At 39.1% G+C, this 25,692-nt stretch overlaps 1 protein-coding gene across 1 annotated transcript in view; it reads right to left on the reverse strand.

The window, feature by feature from the left end:
• Positions 1-25,692, reverse strand: part of Npas3 (neuronal PAS domain protein 3) — an 812,688-nt gene that overhangs the window by 127,794 nt on the left and 659,202 nt on the right. The window contains exon 6 of the mRNA XM_023721834.1: positions 9,297-9,471. Coding sequence (XP_023577602.1) covers positions 9,297-9,471 — 175 coding nt within the window. The remainder of the gene's footprint in view (positions 1-9,296; positions 9,472-25,692) is intronic.

Raw genomic sequence — 25,692 nt, forward strand, 5'->3', positions numbered from 1 at the left:
ACCAACTTAGGCCCTGTGGCACGCTTATAGTCATCACCACAGTCCTTCACCATATGACCTCTCCCTCACATGGTGCTCAGCTCCCAGTAGGTAGGAAGTACCAACTTTGTGTCCTCAGTGCTTCACACAATGCCCGACACAAGGGTGACATTCAATCAGTGGTTGAATAAGCTATACATTCTCTTATTATCAAGTGGGCCTAGAACTGGAAAGAATATTTTACTGTAGTTAATCATAGCTGGAGAAAAGACACATATTCTTCCCTCTTTTGTTACTTTTGTCAACTAAGAGAAGGTGGGTGGTGTTTCCAGGGGGTTCAAAGAACTATGTTTGTATTTCATGAGCGGATACCTCCAGGAGAAGATGTGTACCTTGTGGTAAATCCAACTGGGGAAGGAAGACCCTGGAGAAACTGCAGAGAGCCTGGCCCTGTACTGGCTGTGGCAGAGCAGAGATCATGTGTACAGAGAGAATTTGGGCTGCGTTCCTGACTGGAAATCACACAATGAGTGGGGACCACAGGACTCAGGGATGTATTATGCCTGATGAATTCAGATGGTACGTACTGTTTGTTGTGGCAGAAAGAATTTCAGTATAGGAGTGAAAGGAAAGAAAAAGATTAGATAGGTTTTGTTTCCAAGTAAGAGATTCTATTTTTTAAAAAGATGTTTTCACCTAAATGAAATAGGTGTTAAGGGACTAATTAGCTTTCTCTCGGGATGTCAAGATCCCCTTGGAGAAAATTCCTCTGGTTTCATTCCTGATTGGGTCCTTTCTCTTTTTCCATCTGTTTTCTACTTACTCCAGCCCTAATACTGAACACTTTACTTTAATCTTCTTTGCTAAATCTAACCTGTGTGGCCTAGGGAAAATCACTTAGAATTTCCATCACTTTTCCCCAAGCCATAGAACAAGGATAACACACTGACCCACCTCAGAGCAGCAGGGTGTGAATTAACTCTGGCAATTAGCGGTTTTTGTGTTCTACATATAACACATGGAAAACCAATGCCACCATAGCAAAGTAGCCTAAGTATGCTCTGCTTCTAAAGCTATACTCGGGAATAACTGCTTGCCAAAGAGCTGACAACGGGAAGTTGCAAACTTTACACAGAAGCAATATTTCCAGTATTTTCCCCAAGCAATCATGAGTAAATTGCTCCCTAGGGGTGGAAATGGTTTCCAGCCAGGTCTGCCTCTTCTGATCTGTGCACCCTGCGAAGCTCAGTCAATGCCAGGTAACTGATCCTTTCTAAGTCTGCTGTTTAGTGCAGATGTAGAATTCAGAATGGTATAATTTGGACAGGGATGACATTGCCACAGTGATATGTATTAAAAGCAAATAACTTGTTCTTTGTTCAAGGAAACAGTTATAGAAATGTATATTTTTAATTACCCAATAACAAATTCAGCCACTTTAAAAAAAAAAACCAAAAAAACAGAGAATAGTAAGTCATCATTAACATGTTGGGCTTCATTTTCAAAGCTTGAAAATATACCCCTTATCACTACAGATAGAAGGAAGTCAAAATTATGACCTAGAAAGCTATATAAGAAAACTTAAAAATAATAGGTTTTAAAAATTGATTTCCTAAACCTTTTATAGAAGGTTTGGGTGCAAAACACCATATAAAAACTGAGTAAAACTATTTTGTATCTTGATAAGAGGCTTTTGTTCCCATTCTTGAACAAAATACTTGTTTCTCTATAAATACCACTGTATTAATTTCCATAAAGCAGTGCTTTTTTGAGTTGGAACCACAGTGAATGGTACGCAGAACTGTCCTGATATCCTACATCATTTCAGGGAATAAAAGGGAGGCTGCCCTTCCGTGTGAAGAGTGAGTCGCCAACACTGATTTTCATGGGTCGAGGTGTTAGCTCCCAAAGGACGCCTGCGGCTGCAGCTCTGCATTCTGGGAGCTGGCCTGGAAGGGCAGAGCTCAGGTGCAGGCCGGGAGCATGGTTGGAAGAAGAGATTTTCACCTTATTTTTCTTTAGGTCCCTGAGGCAAGAGCCTAGAACTACAAAGTTGCTTTGCAAGTGTTTTCATCATACACAAACACATGCTTCCCCCACAAAGCATGAACATATACAAATTAGAGCAATATGCCAAGGCCTGGTATATCAGCAGAGAGCAGGGCAAAATACATGGGGAAATATTGTTGAACTAGTTGGGGACAAAGGTGGCAATTTAAAAATGGTCTACTTTCTGCACAAAAAAACGGTATTGTATCAGGGTAGCCTTGGGCGGGGGGGGGGGCAAAAGACTTATTCTGAACTTGGCAGAGCAGACCCTGTGAGAAGACTGGCTGACTCCGCTGCATGCGCATCATCTTTAGGACTGGCAAGAAGAGAATTTCTAATTTATTTTAAAATAATGACATAGAGCCAGCCAGATAGCTCAGCGGAGTAAAGTGCCTGCTTAGGCAGACACAGGGACTGGGGTTCGATCCCCAGTGTGCCGTGCTGGCCTGTCTCCCAGGGTGCACTGAGACAGTGACTGAGACTGGGCGTGGTGGCGCACACCTGTAATCCCAGGGCTTGGGAAGCTGAAAACAAGAGAATCACTACAAGTCCAATCTGTGTAGGTAAAGCCTGTAGACCTTGTACTAAATACATTAATAATAATAATGCCATGGCTAAGGAGAATAAATAATTTTGTATAAAAGCTGAGTTCAGGCCTAAGATTACTGTTTGTCAGGTTGCTTGCTGTAAGATTGGTTGTGCGTATGTGCACCTGAGAAGTCACAGAAGATGGGCCAGTTTGGAGGAATCCTGAACCTGCTCGCATCATTGCTACAGCCCCGACAGAGACACACTTCACATTCAGTCCACTGGAGATCACAGTGGTAAATTATCTGATGGATTTATCTTTGCTTCTGTTGAATGCATATGGAAAGGAATTAAATGTGTATTTGCAGTTTGATAAACATTCAACATAAATCATACATTTAAATTTCACTTATTAGTCAGGGACTACAGAAAGCAGGAATTTCATTGCATACGAACTGTTGTTCAGATTGAAGGATTATCAGTTTCCTAAAGAGGTATGTATGCTAACTGCAAGATTAAAATCTATTTCTAGCTTAAGTTACTACGTGAGTGTATGAAAAGTTTCAGAAAGGTGAAGTACAGTGCATCCTGGGAACTATGCAGTTTGTTTACATTTCCAACTGATCTGACAGCATCATAAAGCACATTATATTGCTGATGACTTCCTATCCTCTGACAACTTGCATGAATACAATAGTTGCCATGCAAATTTTTCAGCCCTATTTACATCTCAAGGAAAACCTTGGTCCAGTCTATTCACACTAGCATGCAAAACACGATCCATGATATTATCTAACCATTTAATGATTCCAAAAATCTCACAGAAATTAATGACGATAGCATAATTTCTGAAAGTTGCCACTCTGTATGTAGAAATATATTGGCAATAAAAACCAGTCACTGTATGTCTTTCCCCAGTAGAGGATCTCTCACTTTTCTCTGATTTTTAAAGGCTTCAGATCAATAACTGGAGTGACATTATTAACAGCTCCCTCAACACCTTGGCCAGCACTAATATTAAATCCATTACACCTTCTGTTTGACATTTGCAGTACAGCAGAAAGTGCTGTAGATACAGTCACATTGTCTGGGGACTGAGGTTGGATGTGAGGTTAGCAAGATGGTTTCCCTTGCCTAACTTCTAAATTTACTTCATTGATAGGAAACTTGAACCAGGACAAAAAAAGCCCCATTCCTTAGTTGTACACTAGATGGTAAATAATTCACCCACGTGAGTGAATGTATGTCTCATATAGTTTTTAAATAAAATGTTGATCTGATCCTTGTTACTCTTTATTGTTATTCCCATTCATTCGTATTACATTACTTATCGTGAAACTTGTCTAATAAAGTCAAGAGGTTATGTTCTTGTTCCTATAGCAAGCTGCTCAAATTGACCATGGCATAGAGGTATAAGTAGAAAATGCAGATTATTTCCATCTAAATTTTGCTTCCTTTTAAGGCATTCAGAACATGGAACAGATATCCTAGCATAAGGGTTATGCTACTATAAGGATTTTCTTTTTTAAAAAATTTATTTATTTGGTACAGGGTTTTGCTACGCAGCTCAGACTCATAGTGCTCCTCCTGTCTCAGCTTCCCCAGTACTGGGATTACAGGCATGCACCACCACACCTAGTTTCAGTGGTGGGTATGGTGGCATGGTGGTATGGCATGGAGTACCAGATCAGACCCAGGTTCTTGTGCTTGCCAGGCAGGCAGACACTTAGACCATTGAGTATCTCCCCAGCCCTCATAAGGATTTTCTTAATCCTATAAACACACTAGATTCTGCCTAAAGCTTTAGATAAAATATGATAACCTATATTCTACACAATCAAGGGGTTAATCATGTTGCTAGTCATTCTTCACATAAAGTTCTGTCTCAGACCTTTGCCAAATTGTCTAGATTCTGATGCAGTATTGATTTCTCCCCATATAGGCTCATACCCATTCTTTAAGCTGAAAGAGTTCCTTGTCTTAGCTGAATTTCCTCAAAAGTGGGACCCAGTTATGCTACTCCTCATGATGGTCCTACAATAGATGCTGATTGTGAGTTATGGGAAACAAGCCACTGGAGATAGAGAATTTCATCTTGAAGAGAGAAATACAACAGGAAAGAGATGCCTGTGAGATTACATGAAAAAAAAAAAAACAACAAAACAAGTTACCAGATCTTATTTAGTAAAACATACCAACACCCCCAAAGCCCCACTGTGTTTGTAATTGGAAAGACTATATAGAACATGTGTATAAACAATCACTATTTCTGGGTTGTGGATCATTGGTTGATCTTTTTTTCCTAATTTTTCACAATGAATATAAATTCATTTTATAACTGGAAAAAATACTATTTTATTAAGAAGGAATAAAGTCACTAATTTTATGATAACTTAAAGGAAATTACTCTTTGTCTTCAAAATTTTTAGAGTTCCTCCAGGATTTCTTGAGAGAGCTGCTTTTCTGTTATTGAGCATTTAGAAAACACAACATTGAGATTTATGAAAAAAATGAGGATAGTACTCCTAACCCCAAGATTGCAGAATCATTATGAATAATGAAAAGACACAAGCACATCTACAGCAAGAAAGTCAACCATCCAGGCAGCCCTGTCAGAGAAGTTGTGCTCGTCATAGTGCCTGTGGGAAGAGAGAAATGGCTGCCTGTTGAACGTCAAAGAGCAGCCCCTACAGGACGTTCGCATCCACCCCTACATAGATCCTCTAGATTTTCATAAAATTTTAAATAAGGCCACTCACTTATGTTTCTAATATTTAAGACTTCTCTAAAATAAACAATGTATTTACTCAACCAGTAATCTGTACAAAATATTTGTTTGGGTTCACTGCCAATTCAACAGACCTTCATCCCCCATCTTGAGGCTGACGTAAGACAAGGGAATCATGGGCTGGCAGCTCAAAGAAATGGAATTCCTATGATGGTGCAGTATCACTGCCTCTTGTCTGGTTTTGTCACTTATTTCCTTTTATTATAATGCCAAATGTTATTTAGATTTCAGTCATTTAGTAATGCTACACTGAACATATCAGGACTTCTAAAAATTCCATACCTACTAGTCCTTTCATTTTCATAATAACCATATATCAATATCCCCTTTCTAACCAAATTACACCGGTGTGCAAAAAAGGAATCTGTGCTTTATCACAGTTTAAAAGATTATGATGCACTGAACAACAGTCTTCAAAATGTTCCTTCATGTTATTAAGAATTAAGAAATCTTGTTAAAATTCTTTCAGCTTTTAAGAAACATAAGCAGCTTTGGGATGCAGTGCCTGACATGAACTTTTAAAGTAATTCCCTTGGAGCAATCATCTGCATTAGTGCAGATATTCCTTCAAGGTAGCACCCTATGCTACTTTCTAGTATGTGAGCAGTCAATCTAATTGCTTCCTTATACCAGAGATTGAAAGGAACCAATATTTCAGACTTTGAAGGCTCAGATAACTTGACTTTCTCTAGTGGTGAGTGCCTCACTTGCTATCAAGGAAGGAAGCCCTTTCCTATGCAGGTATAGCTAAGAAGTCTCAGTTGTTAAGGGATGTAGAAAGCAGAGTTTTCAGTTTTCCCAGTTAGGATGGTGGGAGGAGTAGGGAAGGAAGCACAAATAAATGTAGAGTACCTTTTTAAAAATGTATTTTTAGTACAGGGTCTATAGGGTCCCACTACACAGATCAGACTCATAGTGATCATCTTGTTTTCAGCCTCCCAAGTGCTGGGATTACAGGTACATGCCACCACGCTCAGTCTCATTTGCTGGCTCAGTGCATTCTGGGGGTGGGGCCAGCACGGCATGCTGGGGACTGAACCCAGGTCGCTATACCAGCTTAAGCAGTTGCTTTAGTCTGCTGAGCTATCTGGACAGCCCACATATATAGTACCTTGTAATCACACCTTATTGTTAAATGACAAGAGTAAAGGAAAGATGTGCCAGCCAAATAGGCTCTCTTATCCAGACCTAATAACAGGTTAGAGCAGAGTTCTGACAGTGTACCTAGAGGTGTGCGATGTACCTTCATAAACACATGGGATTTATCAGAGTTCTCATCTCAATGCAGTCACTTGGGTTTGGTGTTTCATTTTGATTCTAGCCTAGAATATTACAGAAGAACTGGGTTGTAGATTATGGATTTCTTTGTTTCCAAAGTCTCTGCCAAATGACAGGTTGTTTCCAATCTGTGTTTGGAGAGAGAGCAAGTTCCATCTGAATCAACAGCATGCTCTGTCTTCCAGCAGGACCTAACCCAGCCTTAAAGCACATTCACAGAAGCACAGTATTCTATACTGGCAGTGATGACAATCCTTCTGCTTTGTATCGACCACATGTCTAGAGGGCTATATGTAGTTCATAGCATCATATTTTTTACAAGGTCACCAAAAAACTGAAGCTTAGCCAGGGCAAGATGAGTAGGATGCTGAGGCTTTTAGGAACATGCAACTGAATGGTGGTGGTGATGGAATTCCCAGAATACTCTTCCTGGAAGGAAGCCAGGATTTGATGTATATAACTTCACATATTTGAAAAGCCATAATAGGAAAGACATGATGAATCTGAAGCATGGTGTAAGAGGGTGGGAAGCTGCAGCAAAGTAGGTTTGGGATCCAAATCAAGAATCGCTTTCTATTAGAGCTGCTCAGCAATGAGTTGGGCATCCTTGTGAGTCCGTGGATTTCCTATCAGAGGCAGGTTCTAGCAGAGGTGAGAAAGAGTACTTATTGGTTGTGCTGTAAGAATGGCTGCCTATGTTGGAATTTGGATTAAAAGTTCAAAAAGATTCTTCTAAACTCAGAATTTGTGGCTGAAGAAAACAAAGGCCACTTTTCCAAAGGCTTTTAAACTTATTATTATTTTTTTTATGCAGGGTCTCACTGTGCAGCTTGGACTCATAGCAATCCTCCTGTTTTAAGCCTCCCTAGTTCTGGGATTACAGGCATGTGCCACCATGCCCAGACTCCATTGCCAGCTCAGTGCACCCGGGGTGGGGCCGATGCAGCATGTGGTGCCATGGATCAAACCCTGACCTCTGCACCTGCCTAAGCAAGTGCCTAGTCCACTGAGCTGTCTCACCAGCCCTTAAACTTAAATTCTTTCACAGATCATATTTGAGTCATGAGGAAGGAAGGGGACTCAGTTGAACTTCAGAATAATGAAGTAGAAAGTATTTTCATTGCTGCTTTTCAAAGATGCCCAGATATGAATGATCTAATGACTAAACATAGTTTCAATGATCTCACTGACCTATCTATTCAGTAAAGTCTGGGAGCTATGGCACAAGAATATATGACCTCCCCCTGAAAAAAGTTATTTTCACTTTTAAAGGGTGAAAAAAAAAAGAATAGGATTAAATATTTTTTTTCTCATGCATGGGGCCAACTGAAGGAGGACGCTTGCCAACACTACCAAATAATGAATGCTGTAGGAACTGTAGTTACTTCCATCAGCAAACATAAATTGCTTCTAGGTGAAGTTAAAGTATTTCCAAAAGAGGCCAATATGGTTTTTCCTTCTGTGTGAGCAAACATATTGTGATTATTGCTAGGCAGGCCAAATTATTGTCTTGAAATATGTAGTTACTTTAATATTAACCTCAACACAGTATTTTTTCCATTTTTACTCCTAATAAAATATATTTGTATTGTGAATCTGTTTTAAAAAAAAACAGAGCAAGTAAAGTACAAGCATCCTTGAAGAGTACAAAAATAATTTCCCAAGTAAGCAAATAAAACTTTGCACTTCAAATCAGGCCTTGATTCATTAAAAATCTTAAACTTCTCATGAGAAAAATTAACATTTAAACCACTGCTGCTTGGCCAAGCACTCCACCACACAAGAATATGAAATATCTCCTCTAAAAAAGTACAAAAAGGACAAAACCACAAATGTGGAACTTCAATTAATTTAAAGCCCCAATCAGCAAAGAATAAATCCTTCGCAGATCTAATTACCAGCGCTCTCGGAAGACCCAGGCCGACCAGCCAATCTTCCCCGTGTTTGAACAGCTTGATGAACTAGGGGACTGATGGATATCAAGTCATTTTGTTTAATTTATAAATGGATTTTCCCCTAATACTTAAATTATCATCAGTACAACACAATGAAAATGGGAACATTCTGAATGCAAAGTCTATAAGAGTCCTGGAAGGAATCCCAATGAGGAATGTCACCTCTGTTCATTCCTCTATACAATTGATCTAATTAAATACTGAGGGTGGAAAGGCAGTTTAAAATGTAGCCATTTCTGTTTTCTTTTTAGCCTTAATTTATCTGTTCACATCTTTCAAGTACCTTCTGATGCTTAAAGAAAAAAAAAAAAAAAAGGAAACCAAGATTTCTACAAATCCCTAATACTTTTAATTCTCTACTAGCTAATATTCAAAATGTTTCTGCCACAGATTCTACCTAATAATAAATAAATACATTGCACTTAGCCTTAGTAACAATGAAAGGAAGAAAGTGCTCCGAATCAGAAGCTTTTCCTCCAGTGATTTGAAAGAGAAACTAAAGGAACTAGTACTTTCTATATGTATTGTTTGACTGAAATTAGATCTCTGGATTATACTCATTAAAATGTCTCCTTATTTTCAAATCTCTTCCTTATTTAATTACTGCATGGGACCAAAAGCTGCATGGAATTGTTAAATACCCTTACACCTATTTATAGTCTCACACACATTTGGCAAAGGTCCTCCCACCAACCCTCACGTTGGGTTGCAATTCCCACCTGGCTCCGGGGTCTCTGACTGAGAGGAAGAAGATGCTGAGCTGGCTCCGTCCTCCGCGGTGCCCTGTGAGAGGAGACCCCGCCCAGGTGGGGGCTTCATGCCCAGCTGCTCTGCCATCTCCACGTGGTCCCCCGGGTGGACATAGTCAAAGACACTGCTGCCTGTCAGCTCTACCTGGAGAGGGAAGAGAAAGGGCAGAAAGACAGGTGTCATAGGCTTTTTCGTGTTCAAATTCAGTACCACAGTGATTCAGATTCTGAGCAGAAAAGGAAATACACTGAGATCCCAGAAGCAATCCCCATTCTAAACCTTCATCTTCAAATGCCTCAGGATTCTTGAAAGAGAAAGAATTTTTAAAAACCCATATATTTACTTAGCAATTGTTTAGCCCAGTTTTTTTCTCTTTATACACTGTTGTTTGCATAAAGCCAAAACATTCTGTGAAATGTCGACGAGTCTGCCCTGCATTCAGCTGTTTTATCCACGCATCATCAAATACTTGTATGTTTGGTGTCAACTCGATGATTGACTGAATTCTACAGTCTTCTTATTGAAAAGTTTGGGCTTTGTATAAAAACAACTATGGAAACAGCCAGAGATAGCAGATGAGTATTTTCCTTAAAACACGGTGATCTGCAAGATGTGTTTTTATACATATCCTGTCTCTATGTGAATTTAAGTGTAAGAACTGCTGCTTACAAATATATGCAAAGGCATAATGTTTTCATTAAATATTACTCATTAGCTCTGTAATCGTATGGAGAATTTTCCATGCAGAAGAGGTCAGCTGGGGTCTGAAGCAGCCATTTTTTTCTGCTGGTATCAGCTTGTTTTGCCCTCCATCTAATAAAATACATGGTACAAATCTCCTTGAGGGCTTTTTAAGCAGTGTTTTATTTTGTGTACTCCATGAGTGAGATTCTCAGTGTAGAGGATGCACATAAGCAATCAGAGCCAAGGCTCTGCCTGTTTCGGGGCTGGCACACCTGACCCCTGCGTTTGAGTCACAGGCTGTATTGGGGCAGACGTTGCTGGCAAGGAGGGGCCTTACCTCTGTACTCTCCTAATACTCTTTTATCTGCTGCTAAGAAGAGCGCTAATGCTCCTAACATAATGTACTTGGGTTATGGGTATTACAACAGGGGGAGGTGCATTCACAACAGGACAAGGAAAAGCTTTTCCCTGGGTCACTAATGGGTTTCCTAGTCTTTTGAAGCCTAATGATCACTGGCCAGCTCTGATGGGCCATGGAAGCTGCCAAAACATCAGTGTCACAAGTTTCTTGGTCACTATTTGCCTAGCCTCCTTGCTACCTCCTCCTTTCCTTTACCCTCCAAATTTAGCCTGAGTGCCTGAGCTATCTAGCTTGCCAAGGAGGAAGGCTGGCTGTGAGCGAACTGTCACAGACAGCGAAATACTCAAGAGCAATTATTCTCCTCAGAACTCCAAGTCCCGGTAAGATGATCACATCTACTCCCAGACACCATTTGATTAAAATCTTAACAGGCTACACATCTTCAACATCTATCAATTAACAGAGGTACAGCCAGAAGAAGAAGAAGAGGCTAAATTCAGTTTGGTTAATAGCTATTCCTGAAAAAAAGCTCACAACTTTTACTGAAAATGAGGTACTTTCTCTTCCTATTAAATTACACTCTGCTACTGTATTACCTCACTCCTGACTATATCATTTTACAATACCTATTCCCTCCACTTGGTATTGTTACAGAGTACATCGGGATTCACAGTGATCAGCTCCTACCCTCTGGGAGGGGGGGATTACATGGAAATAATCCCTTTAATGTGCGCCTTGCCTCTAAGCACTTCACACAGCAATAAATGGGTAAACTGACTTTGAGCAATTAAGAAATTAAATGAAACTAATAAAATGTGTGTTTTAATATTTCTTGATGGTTATTTTGTTTGGGGATTAGTGCATATGAGGAAGTCACTCATTTTACATAGAACCCAACTGCAGCACTTTAATAAATATTTTTTGTCGCTCTTCTCCAACTCTAATGCTTTACTTTGATACTTCAGTTTTCCTTTTGGCACAGATTACAGATTGTGATAAAATGACATGCAGGAGATAAAACAGGCTTTTTGGAGGGTGCTGGGTATATTAAGTGTTCATGTAGGCCAGTCTCATTGTGAGGAGAAAGAGGCTACAGTTTCTCCTGAAGTGCTTGGAAGTCCAGGCACTTTGTTTACCTGGAAATAATGTCCTGAGTGTGGCACAAGTAGACCGAAAGGAAGTCACAGTGTGCCGTACTGTGCCTCGGCACAGGGAGGACTTTCTCTTGCAGTGTGCTCCCGGGATTCCCCACCAGGCTACTTCAAAGCCAAACACTGACGGGGAGGCTGGTATTGAGAATGCAGCACTGTCAGTCTGGGCATCTCTAAGCTGACACAGTGGAGTGCAAGGCACAGCTACTTGGACTCATATAATCTGTCTTTGATATCAGAATCTTTTGCTCTTCAGCTGTAGGACTCTGGACAACTTACAACCTCCCTGAGCTTCAGTTCTTTATTCTGAAGCTGGTGGCATTCTTATTCTTTTTGTTATTGTTGTTGCTGTTATGATAATAGTAGCAGCTGGGATTTATTGAAAGCTTATTTTTTTTTAAGACACTTTTCCTAAGTGGCACACTTTTACATACATGTACTGTCTTACATGACTTATATATTTATTATTTTGAAATTGCTGCTCTGTAGGACTTTGGGGCCCCTCTGGCACTGTGTGCATGGGCACAGCTCTCCCTGGAGTGCCTTTGGCAATGGTGAAAAGGCATTGGTCCCAAGAACTGGGATGGAAACAAGGGTGGCTTCACCTGGCCCAGAGCCTAATTTTGAAAGATTCACAGAAAGTGTGCAGAGGAAATCACTTTAGGAGAAGTAAGCGCTATAAAATGTCTGTCTTGTTGCTGTTTGTTGCATGACACCAATAAATGCACATTCCCTTGTGATTCTGGGTATTTGCTATCACTTTGGGACATCACTTGGGGTACAGGGCTGGCATGTGTTTTGAGCCTCACTTACAATGATAACACTATTAACAGCTGTCTACTGTGGGCAGGTACTTTCTGGGCATTGCTTTGATGAATCCTGATAACAATCATTTGAGTTGCTCTATTCATCTTCATTTTGAAAAAGATCTGAAGTACTGGAAAAGGCCAATGGGAGAAGCAGAATTTGGGCCAAGGCAGCTGGTTCATGCTGTTCCCTCTCAGGTGGGAGTGTCGTTAGCCACAGAAGGGAGCTAAAGACAGGGAGCAGGGAGCGCTGAGCTCCTCTATCCTCCAGCCCTACTCTTGGAGGAGAATGGTGGCCACTGAAGCCAGGAAGCTGAGGCAGGTGGTGTGCCAGTCTTCTGGGGCAGCAGATGCTTTGCCACTGGATTCGTGGGTCAAAGAAGGTATAAAAGGAGGTGTTGTGAACCAAACTAGATGTGGGAGCAGATGAAAGTCTACCTGCAATCATCACCACACTGTACATTTATCTGACAATTTCAACATCTGTCACACTGCTTGCACCTTACTTAATTAAACTTTAGAGCTGGATGAGAACTTAGAAACCATCTATTAATAGTTCATATTTGATTGCCGAAAGCTCCACAATGCTAAGATGTTACAATGTGTTTGCAAGTTTATCCAGCTATTTAAGTAGCAATAGAAGAAGCCTGTGGGCCAAGACAAATGTAGTCCCCTACATTTGTCATTTAGCTCTTGTCTGTTTTCTTCTCGTACTCTGATGAAGTGTGACTAGGTAAAGCACATTGAATTTATGTTTCTTACCACTCAATTCTGGGATTAAAAGTAGACTACAAGGGCCAGCCAAATAGCTCAGTGGATTAAACTGCCTGCAAGCAGGCGCAGGGACCTGGGGCTCGATCCCTGGGCCTGCAGTGCCGGTCCTGCCCCTGGGATGCGCTGAGACTACAGTTGAGACGGGGTGTGGTGGCATGTGCCTGTAATCCCAGCACTTGGGAGGCTGTAAACAGGTTGATCACTATGAGTCCATCTAGTAGTGAGACCCTGAACACCTTGTAGACCCTTCCCTAAAATACAGGAAAAAGAAAAATGTAGATTATAGAAAGTAAGCCTGGGCCAGGTGTAGTGGGGCACACCTGTAATCCCAGTACTTAGGAGGCTGAGGCAAGAGGATTGCCATAAATTCAAGGCCATGCTGGGCTACATAGTAAGTTCAGAGCCATCCTAAATTACATAGCTAAGACTATGTCTCAAAAAAAAAATAAGATTAGGAAGGAGCTTTTTACTTGCTGAGTAAACTTTGTTTGTTTCAGGAAAGAAAGAAACAAATAATAAATAGAACTCCAAACAAGTGTTAATTTAACTCCAAATCCTCAGGTCCCAAAACTTGATCACTTGCCTTGTATATGGGTGGCCTACAACAAATGCTCACTGAATGAATAAAGGATGGGTATCTAGACCTGAAAAAAACTGCTTTATCATTGGTGTGGAAAATTTAAGTAGGTGTTTAAATATCATTGATGACGTTGTTGTGCATTCACTTTGCAAAGTGAATTGCAATATAGCAGCAGAATATATTAATTTTGAATTGTAAAATAGTCCCACAAAAATTATTTCCTAGCTATCTCTTCAAGGCGCTAACAGGAGAAATTTAGATAAATTTCATTTGATATTAACTATTGATCCTATTTTTAAGCCTTCATCGTGTTGTCCATAAAGAAAAAGTATAGCTTTTCCCCCAATTGCATATTCTGATTAGTGGAAACTGCATTCAAGGCAAATGAGAGAATCTCTTAGTTTCACAATAAACTCAATTTCTATAGACGATAATTTTTCAAAAATGTTTTGTTTATTGAAGTCAAGACATGGACCTTTGGGATGGTTTGCCCAGGACAAAATGGAGAAAAACCACAAAGCTCAGGTCCAACTTTACTCCAAATGAGCAACACTAACAGAGATAGGGCTCTCATGTGTTGCCTAATGTGTTACAAAAGAGGAGAAAATGCAGCAGGAATGACAGGCACCAGCCAAAAGCAATCCTATCCAGAAACAGCATTGTGTCTAACCCTTTTCTTCCTGGCTTTCCCCACCCAGTGCTACTATAGAGTCCTGCAGGACCAACCCTAGCTACAAGTGCCATCTGGTACTGTCTAGAGCACAGCTCACAGGTACGGCCCTCCTCAAATGTACTTCAAGATCTGCTAGTTTGCCTGTGATCTGCACACTAGGCACAGTTGATTTGGTAACTCTAGTTTCCTAGAAAAAATGTAAATATATTATAAGTGGTTTGAGTTGACTTTTCCATGTCAGGTCATTGTACCCTGCTGGTAGATAGGACGGGGAACTAATTTGTCTTTTCATACATCAAGCAAGCATGTCAATAGCCTTTGCCTGGCCCCCTGCAGTGAGTAATACTTGTTAACTACAGCAATGTACTAACAGTGCAACTCACTGAATTCAGTGCCTCTTTGATTGAAAAGGTTTGGTACAAATGAAGAACACACAGTGATACTGTAAGTCATTTCGATCTTGGAACCACTCAAGAGGGTACTTTTATGAAGAAAAATTACAAACATGTTTAAGGTATTTGTTTCTTTAAACAGTCTTAAAAGTCATATAAAATTGATTTTTATCACCTAAAACAGATCATTCACAACTTACCATGTAAGATAGAATGTCCTAACCCTTTTTTTGTAAGACAGCGTTTTGTTTCTTGCTAATTTCTTAAAGACATCCAGGTCACAGAGGGAACGGAAGGTGGTCTTGGTTAAGCCCTTTCTCTGAGGCCTTTTGTAGCCAGGCCTGTTCCCACAGGCGAGGTCAGCAACACTGGAGCTCAAGGTCATTGCTAAGAGAGGACTATGTCAGTGGTAAGGGCCTTGGAAATCTAACTTTTAGGAAGGGCTTTCATGTCTACCAAGAGACTTTGACATCCTGGTTAGGCAATCCTGACCCTGGATAAGGTACAAATTCTATCTCAACACAGCAGGTTAGGATTTGCAGGGGCTTTTTTTTTGGGGGGGTCACATTTACTTTACTGAAGGATAATAAAGTGATAAGAGAATAAAATATAATATGATCTGATAGCTTGATTAGCATAGGTTTTCTTTGGATTTACTGGTATCTTAATGCCATCTTCACAACTTCCTACATATTGCAGAAAACTCTACTGAATATTTATGAACTGTTTTGACAGAAACTTGATGTTCTTTACTGCTCTGTCTCATTCTATGTATTTGCTGACTTATCTGAAGAAAACGCATAAAAGCACTGGGTCTGTTACAGAAATATGTGTATAAATTAGTAGAACAAGAATAAAGAAAGGCTCTATATCAGAAAGAGGAGGTAGAATGAAAAATCCTTTCTGTGTCATCAAATAAGAAAATGAACCTACTTGCTTTTTACAGATACATTAACAAAGCTTTCCCTTAGAAGAATATGAGCTAAAGGACACCACATCATGTGTTTATTTTATCTTCAGAAATAAACAGTTTGATTCCTGTGGGAATGAGTCGGGCCAACTACATTTTATTTATTTATTTCTATAGATGGACTTTTCTACAACCCCTGGATTATCTGACTAGAGGATCTGTAACAACAGCTTCCAAGACACATTGCATATCCAGTCCTGAACTTACATTAGCAAGTGCCCATTGATAAGTTCAGGGCATCTCTTCCTTCTCAGAGAGGAAGAAAGAAAAGGCAAACTGTTGGAGAAATCACGTGAAGGAGCAAATAAAGAACAAATTACACAGACTGATTCAGACTGGGGCACATTCATTTGGCATCAATATGTCTATCTGTATGGCTACCATTTCCAACAGGAGCATTGGCCAGCAATAAAACTGATTACTAAATACCAAAAAAATGTCACATGGGTCATTCTACAGACCTAGATGACAACTGAACATGTTTAAATGCTTACAGAAACTAAAATATGGATTTTTAGACTGTATGAGGTCTCTCCAATTTTTTTCCCTAAAATATATATTGTGTTATATTGAAAATTTTCTTGAAATCTTGAGTTAAGGATACCTTCATCACAACATGTTATGGAAACATTGATTTTTAGAATAGTTTTGGTATGTAAATATTCTTTTCCTTTCATTAAATGATACTGGTTGAAAGAAGAACCTGAAGAATGTCCTAATAGTGAGGGGACATTACATCACAGGGATGAGCCTAGGGATTTGTGAAAGTGAATAAATCAGAAAAATTTAAAACCTTGTTTTACAAGGTTCCCATAGTTGTAAAGTTTTAAAGTGTCTGTGGGGCAGGAGAGGCCAACTTTTTAGTATTTATCACAATGCTGGGAAGGCAAAAAAGATGCTGTTGGAGGTTACATCATAGTGAAAAGTGAAACGATGCCAAGAAGGAAGCATTAACAATCTCCAAAGTAACTGAAGTCAATCTTTCTTTTCTGAAGATCAAACGAATAGTAAGATGTCACTTTCAAAGCTTCTTTATTACCTTGGTAGTAAGGAGACCGACCAACATAAAATACATGATATTGGTATAGTTAATTCATTATCCTCAAATTTTACATGGTTCAATATTTGTCATTTAAATCTGGATCCACATTGAGATGCATGCTATGCAATAGCCAGACTTTAGTATCAATATATCTCAATTTTTGTTTTATTTTTTATTATTCTTAGAGTTAATATTGTCCTCCTCTTTCTTTTATCTGAACAAGAAAAATGGGAAATGCTTATAAGATTTAAATTTAAGTCTTTACCTGATTTTTAACAGCCTCTTTATTTTCAAGAAACATAACTCACTATTAGGAAATCTATAATAATTTTAGAGGGGACTTTTCCATTTGGTTTTGGCAAGTTACACAGTGTGATTTTATTTTATTCACAGCATAACGGTAGGGTTTATCTGGCTAAAACTCTGGATGTGGTTAATGCACAAAATAATAAATACTACAATGTGCATGAATGATAGTTAATCATTCCTGATTGTTTTTCAAGGGGCTACTTCATGAAGATTAATGACATCACAGGAGCTTAGTCACACAAAGAAGTAAAACCAGCAAGGTTTAATAAAGATTATTTGTCTGTACACCTCATGAATCCTTTATGTTGAAGAGAAAGCCCATCAGGAGGAGGCTCTTGCTCAACTGATGTCTTGGTTTCTTAAACTGGAACATCATGCAAAAGCAGCCTTATTTGAAATAACTGGCTGTCCCTTTCCATGTTGCTGCGAGGGTTCATAAAAAAATCTCATTGAAGAAAACCACAAAGTATTATTAAACTATTTTAGCCATTGTAGAAGATGAGTGATTAGCCTGTGTCAAGGAAGGGAACAAGGAGGAGTAAAATTCTCTGTGTTGCGACTAATTATTGACCCTTCCCTGGCGATATTTTTAAGTAAATCTTAGAAACTACTGAATGCTGTGTGCGCTCTGTGGCCCTGATGCAGAATTTATTTCTACTGAATTACCATAAGAAAAAGGCCTGTGTACTGCTATTTTATTTCACTGATTGCAACTACTAACTGTGGTAGTGTTTGAGGTTATTTTCTATGAAGGAAGTCAATACCCTAAGCACTCTCTAGGTGCTATTTTAAAGGAATAAGTTAAATTCACAACTGTTTAATAACAGACTGTGAGTTACTCCTGTTATAATAGAGAATATAAATAGAACTGGCAAGTACAGAAAATTGGTCAAAAGAAATGAGGCATTCCAGAGGGGGTGTGTGTGTGTGTGTGTGTGTGTGTGTGTGTGTGTGTGTTTTCTTAAAATCTTTTGCAGGGGAGATGAATGATGGTAGGGGAGCAACCCCCTTTGAGACACTGATGTTGTGTCACCTCAGAAAAATGCTCTAGTTACATATATATAATTTGGCATTTCATTTCAGAGATTTTAGACACTGATGCTGTCGATTCATGAATATTCTCAAGAGCTATACTACCTAGTATGGTAGCAAAAGCCAACTTCTATTACTGAGAGGTTGGAATATGAGTGCTCTGACATGTAGCATGCCCTCAGTATTAACTAAAGCCAGTTTTCAAAGACTTTGTATATTTTGGGTATGTGAAATTCCATAAGAATATGACATTATTAATTTTTCTTATTTGCTTTTTTTTTGTATTTGGTGCAAGGTCTCACTATGCCGCATGGACTCGTAGTGATCCTCCTGTTTTCAGCTTCCCCAGTGCTGAGATTACAGGCATGTGCCACCACACTGCTGGCTCAGCATGTCTGGGGGCGGGGCCAGTGTGGCATGTGGTGACAGGGATCAAACCCGATCCCTGGACTTGCCTAAGGAGGCACTTAGTCCGCTAAGCTATCTCACTATTTCTTTTATTTGCTTTTAATCTCTGAACTGTAGCACCTGAAAAAAATTTAATCACGTATGTAGTATGTAATGATTTTGTTGGACACTGTTGCTCCAGAGATAAAAATCCCTGGAGGAGAAGATAAGGTACTAGAACACCATGAAGGTAACAAGAAAGAGAGAAGAGGTATAAGAGAATAAAATATAATATAAACACAGGAATGTCTTTAGCATAAAAGAACTGAGATTGTAGATTTAATGTATCATCCAATCTAATACTATTTGTTCTTTGAAGGACTAACTTTGGGGTTGTGTAGATAAAAAAAAAAAATTACCCTTTAGCACCTTCCCCCAAGGAAGTTGCAATCTATTTAGAAGAGATAAGCCAAAACCAAAGTCAAAAATATGATAACATAAATGACAACATGATATTATCTCTGACTGAGTTGTGACCCGAGCATTTCAGATCGCTACTACTCACATTTCTCTAGACCTCTTTGTGATTTCCTGAAAATGCAGACTCATAGGTTCCCAGACAGTACAGCTCCATCAATCTAAGGCAGAATGCAAGTTTCTGAAGTTCAAAGAAGTATTTCAATAATACAGTAATACAGATAGGTTAATTCATGGTCCACAGTGGCATGGATGTGTCCAGTGGTGAACCAACAGCATCTGGGACAGCAACTCCCATTCTGGTCCCACACAGAAAAGAGAATGAGAAAAGGTATTTGGCTTAGGTTAAAATATGTGTGCCACGTAAAACATAGTCAGGTCCTAATGCTACTGGAACTTACAAAGGTAGTAGTGGTGTACTCTACTATTCCTGGATGATATCTACAACTTTTGGAAAGCACTTGGTAGAGACTCTGTAAACACCAACAGATTGACACTGTCCCTAAGAACATGGTTCTGTGCTACTTTTGGTTAACTATCCCTCCAGTTTTAAATACCATGGAACCACTTAAGTAATTATTTATAGCAAATGTCATTGTCTCACTTTCTTTACAAGTTGTGTACCTTAAAAACAATAGTTTTGATGAAGACATGGGTTGAAAAAATTGCCACATTGAGAAGCCATTTTTGTCCTACATATTCAAGCCCTGGGTCCAAGATTCTCACGTCATTTGTCCCCATGGATGACACACTCAAAAGAACTCAGCTTATGATGGATGGGTTTTATTCCCCATGCACAAAATCCAAGGGGCAGTTTGAAATTTTTTAATCTAGTTTCCTCCTCCTCTTCTTTCTTCTTCTTCTTTTTTCTTTTTTTAAGTCAAAGTGGACTTGTTTGTTCTCTTTCTACCTGGTGATATGACGATTGACAGTGACATGACCTAGTTGCTCTTCTTAGGACAAATAGAAAGAGCTTAAGACGAGAAGTGCTTTAGAGGTTAGCCTTTCACTTTGGCATAAACAGAACATTAAATTATGTAATCTACTATTCCAAAAGCCTCATTGTTCTATACTTGTCCATGTTATCTAGTGATGGTGGAATAGCTCAGTAAGACTTTTTCAAAACTTCGTTCAAGGTTGTACCCAGCTACTATGAGCCCTTCTACATGAAGCAAGCATACAGTTGAAATTATCCACATACAGTATGCTGCTTTATGTTTTTAATTTAATTTGCCAATTTTTAAGAAAAGCTTTATATGTGTTTATCAAAACTTTCCAGTTTTACCATAATCTATCAGGTTGGCTTTAAAAAGCAATAGAAGAGCAAATATGCATTTGTTGAGAATGATTGGGGATGGGTAGAAAGAGGGGGTGAAAATTTATCAAAAGTAAAATTGGATTAAGAGTCAATCAAAATCCAACTGTGAATTTATCATTTCAATGAATTTCAATGAATGGTTTAAAATCTGTTTGAAATCTATTTGAAAATGAATATGTAATAATATAGACATATCTCCTTTTCAAAGCCAGTATTGTCAGATGTATTCTGAGCATTATAATTCATGAACAGAGTAGATGACTATTTGAAAAGTATTAAAATGAGCTGACTTTTCAATACAAGTGTCTTCACAATAAGTTTTTCTATTCTGAGCAATTCAGAAATGTAGACAATTGTGGTAGAAAAATAATATGTATTGTAATATTCATTGTACAGTAGTAGTGTAGTAAGTGGCAATTCTGGACATTACAAGAGACACAAGGATTATTTTCTGTGATTGCACAGAGAATACTTGGATTTCTTGTGAAGCTTTTGCATTGGAAATGAGATTCATCAGTCTGAACAGGGCAGGGTTGGAGCCCTTAGCAACATGCTTATTTTGTAGAAGGTCACTCAATAATAACTTCCTCTGCCCTCCAAGCTTATTAAGACTGACTGGCATATATTAATGAAAACACCTGATTCTCCAACCATAAAACCCAGACAAAGACTTTATTTTAATATTAAGGAAGGAACCCTTAATTAGCAGGGTTTCAAAAATGTCAGCTTCTTCTATTAGCTGTTCTGGTCCATCAAAGCCATAATCCCTACTGTCAAATTTCATCACATGATAGACAGTTTGCTGGCTGTCTTTTTTTTCTTCTTCTTTTACTGATCATATGGACTGAGGTTTTTACATTTTTAAAAATATTTTGCCATCATATTTAACAGCTCATTGTACATTTGCCTGTTATATTCTTAATTTTACTCTTTGCTTTCAAAACGTCTTAGCACATGTCAGCTAAAAGGGTGGGGAAAACAGTGCAGAAACACAAGTATTACATGTGAATACATATGCATTCTTAGACATATAATTAAAGACTCCTGGAAGACTTGGGTTTGCTTATATTGATTGCCTTCAAGAACATATAAGTGTGTTGCCTTCAAAACACAGACAAATAAAACAGTCTCATAGCTGATTTCTCATGTTTGATTTGTCAAGGAGAAGGGGCAGAATTGTGGGAACAACCCAGAATCCTTTCAGATAAGCATTTGCTGATGTTAACCATCAATACACCTGCCTGTTGCAAGGAATTCATTACCACATCTGTGGCTTTGCCCTGCCCTTCAGAACCAGGATAAAATGAATGCATCAAGCCGGACAGAACAAATACATGACTCTTAAAGTATTTAGGGGTCTAATCTGATTGAAAACATTTACTGTTGATTAAATCCTTTTGCAAATGGGAAAGTTCATACTACCCATACCAAGAGGAATACAGAATGCAAAGCAAAAGCAAAACAAAGATAAATCAAGGGTTCATGGGCAATGTTTGTGAACACTCAAGTGCAGCCACCTCTTTACCCACAAATGAACATGGATGCCTCACAGGTAACAGCTTTAGTGTCTATAAATAACTTATGAAAATAAAAGGTGTAAAATGCACTGATGGAGGCGACTTGGACATGGCAGAATTAGCTGCCAGAGACTATGAGCTCATGCTCATCGCTTTAACAAGGATCAGCGACTTCATCAGAAAACACAGCATGCTTTCTGAGCTCACCCATTTATCTTCACCCTAATGAAGCAATAGGCAAACTATATCCATTTCTGTGACCACCCAGGTATTTATTTCTCTACTTTTTTTCTTCCTATACTTTAGAACAGAAAGTCTATTCCATTAATAAGGGATAGAATTTGCTTATCAAATCTATTTTTTCCCCAAGTGGAACAACCCCCTCCACTCTAAACTTTGAGAGAGTAGCTCAGGAAGGAGCTGAGATGTTTTCTTTTTCCTATGCAAGATGTACAGTGTTTGCATTTCCCTAAAGTCCACTTCTTTTATAACTGGGGATTCTTTTCTTTTTCTTTTTTGAGATAGGATCTCATTATGCAGTTCAGGCTAGCCTTGTGCTCACTTTTTGTAGCCAGGCTGGTCTCAAATTTGCAGAGGTCCTCCTGGCTCAACCTCCCAAGTTCTGGGATTACAGGTGTGCACCACCACGCCTGGTTCTGGGGAGGCATGGTGGGCACTTGGGCATCTGGGGCCCAGACGGCACTGCATGTTGAGCTGCGGATCGAACGCAGGTCCTTGTACTTGCCAGGTAGATGCTTATGCCTCTGAGCTATCTTTCTGGCCCTATCATTTTTTTTTTGTTGTTGTTGTTTTGTTTCTACCATTTTGATTTTCTCAGGATCCATTTTATTGTCTCAATAATCCTACATAAGTATAAGTGAAAAAGCCAATACTCTCAATTTCAATTCACAAGTGAGTAATTATCACCGTAATACTGCTTTTTTCCTTCCTTAAATGAAATAGAGATTGTTGAATAAGGTGTTATTTGGTAACCTATTAGTTCAATTTTCTGCCAGCTGTTGTATACTATAGTTTTGGGTGACTGACCACAATTACTTTTAAATCTCTTATTTTAATTTTAACTGCATCATTTAGAAATAAAGTCTCATACTTAAGACTAGTGAGCTTCTGCCTTTTCTGATGAACATTTAAAAAGCTTCCTCTGAGTAAAGCCAGATAGGCAAGAGAGTTTTTGGACTAGAACATGTGGTTGAATATATCAATACAAGGTTCACTTTTATGGCTAATTAGAGACCAAAATGAGCTATGTTCCAAGGAGGGTTTTCAACATCTTTGCCTGCTCTTAGTAGATAGTACTGGTTATCTAGTCAATTCTAGAGGCAAATGGCCTGGGATCAAACCACTATCCACCCGTCTTGGCCAACTGTTTTCTTCATTGTGAAGATAATGATGGCACCTAACTTCCTGCTGTTATAATTAAATGAGATAACACAGGTAATGTCCTTACAAAGAACACATGGCCTGCAGTGAGTCATCGGAGTGTAACTGCACATTCATCACTGAACCTAAGACTGCCGAAGGCAGAAGCCATTCTGTCAAACTCACTGATACAACTTGCGGTGCATAGCCAATGCTCCACATAGATTCTAATCAAATGAATGAGTATGTAACTGAATCAATAATGTTTTTTTTTTTTTTGAGAAATGCCTGGTTCAGAAGGGTTTGAGGTCCCAGAGCGATAGACTTTTCCATTCTGTATTAACGGAAGCCCATACTTGGGCTATTAATGCTGGTCCTCCAAGACTTAAACTAAAAAGTTGGGCATAACTATTATAAATTCAATGAAACCACTTGGGTTTGACTCAGAAAAGTTGTAATAAACTACAGTAAATGAGGAATAGATATGGGTCTCATGTTGGAATGAAAGAAAACTGCTTAGATTTTAAAGCTCATGGACCTTTAGAGCTTCTGGTGAGAAGTGCAGGCTTCTTCTTCCTCCAAGGTCCTCCTGACATTTACAGGTTCTCTGCACCTTCCTCGGGGCACCAGACAGCACTGGGGCATACCCCTCCACTACACAGAGCCACCCTACACTGGTATGTTTTATTTGGCTTTGGTCATTATAAAAGGTTTAAGTTGTAAAACACTATTTTAGTGTTCCAAATAGTATAAGAAGCATAGTTCTAGATCTGTTGGCATACTAGAGTATCTCAAGTTGTATGAAATAAAATTTTCAAAACAGAAGAAAAAGACAAAAACAGAAAGATCAACTTGGTTAAGGTCCCGCCACAATTAATATTCAAAGATATTAAAACAGTATAATGTGAATCACTGGGCTAAGCATTATCCTGGGGAGCAGAAGCTGATAGGATTTTCTTATTCCCCAGCCCCTGTCTGGAGTGAGGGGGGATAAATCACTTTCTTTTTCTTTTTGTATCAGGAATCAAACTGAGGACCTTGTGCTTGCCAGGCAAGCACTTGTGCTGCTGAGCAAAACCCCAGCCCCACTCTCTTCTTTTGTTTATCTACTTTTTAATTTGTTACCTCAGAGAAACTTGTTACCTGCTTTCTGTAATGGCAGGAAAAAGAAGAAAACACCTATAACGCATCCTAAGTAAACACACAGTTCTCTTTAATTGACACCCAGATACTTCTGTGTGAGTGGAGGCCTCCATGGTGGAGGAAAGCATGGCGGGGGGAGGCTCACTGGATTTTTAGACTGAGGTGTGGGAAAGGAGCATGTTTGGTATCTCAGGAAATCCATACCTAAGACTTCTAGGAGCTTTGAGGAGTGTGCGCTTGCCTGGAAATGTCAGAGCTCCAATCACCTCCTGTGGTCAGCCTGACATCTGTCCTGAGCAACGGGATGTAATCCAGTGTGTGAAACATGCTCCTCCCCCTGCCACCAAACTTGAAGGGTGGCACTGGCCTCATTCTTACAAAATATATGTGATTAATAATTGTACACTTGGAAAATTTCATGTGAAAAATAAATCTATGGGAACACCACTTGCCAATATAATATACAAAACAACGGTAGTAGAGAAACCTGGATTGGGGAAGGTAGTAAAGTAAGAGACAGATGTAAAAGATGCCACCTTCCTTTTTCTCAACTCTTTCCCTCTCTTTCTAAATATGTGATGTAGAAAAAATTTTTTCAACTACGTTTCATCTCCTCTGATTAAAAATATAATGCTTATAGAGGATATGGAAATCGCTGCCCCATAATTTTGAGAATATAAAATGCACCTACTTAGCTAATTATGTACTTAAATTAAATGCTGTTCTGAAATTCAGGCTTCTCTGAGATGATGTCTTGTTCATCTTTATAGAATACAAGACACTGAACAGTATGTGCTCAATAAATATTTGTTGATTTGATTAAACTGATGATCTCAAACTGGATTTCTTGGATGTTACCTCTCTTCTCCTGGGAACCCTGTTTTTTTAAATGTATTTGGTACACGGTCTCACTATGCAGCTCAGACTCATAGTAAGCCTCCTGTCTCAGCCTCCCCAGCACTGGGATTACAGGCAGGTGCCACTACACCCCATCTTGGTGGCTGGCTCAGCCTGCCTGGGGCGGGGACAGCGCAACCTTGGGTTTTTAAACTTAAAGATCAGAGATCAAAAACTTAGGGGAGCTGCCACAATCTGACAGCAAATCAGTGGGCTCTTCAGGGTTAGAAAGTGATCTCTCTATGAATTCAATTGTTTTAGATTCCACATATGAAGGAGATCATGCAGTATTCTGCTTTCTGTGTCTGGCTCATTTCACTTAGCATAATGTCCTCTAGCCTTGTTCATTTTGTTGTAAATGACAAGATTTCCTTTTTTAAGGATGAGTAATTTCTCATGTATGTTTATGTGTGCATACGTGCATATTCTTTATATTTACAGGCTTTTATCCTTCCACTGATAGACACCTATT

This window comes from Octodon degus, unplaced genomic scaffold (genome assembly GCF_000260255.1).
Source record: "Octodon degus isolate 3935 unplaced genomic scaffold, OctDeg1.0 scaffold00086, whole genome shotgun sequence".
Taxonomy (NCBI): domain Eukaryota; kingdom Metazoa; phylum Chordata; class Mammalia; order Rodentia; family Octodontidae; genus Octodon; species Octodon degus.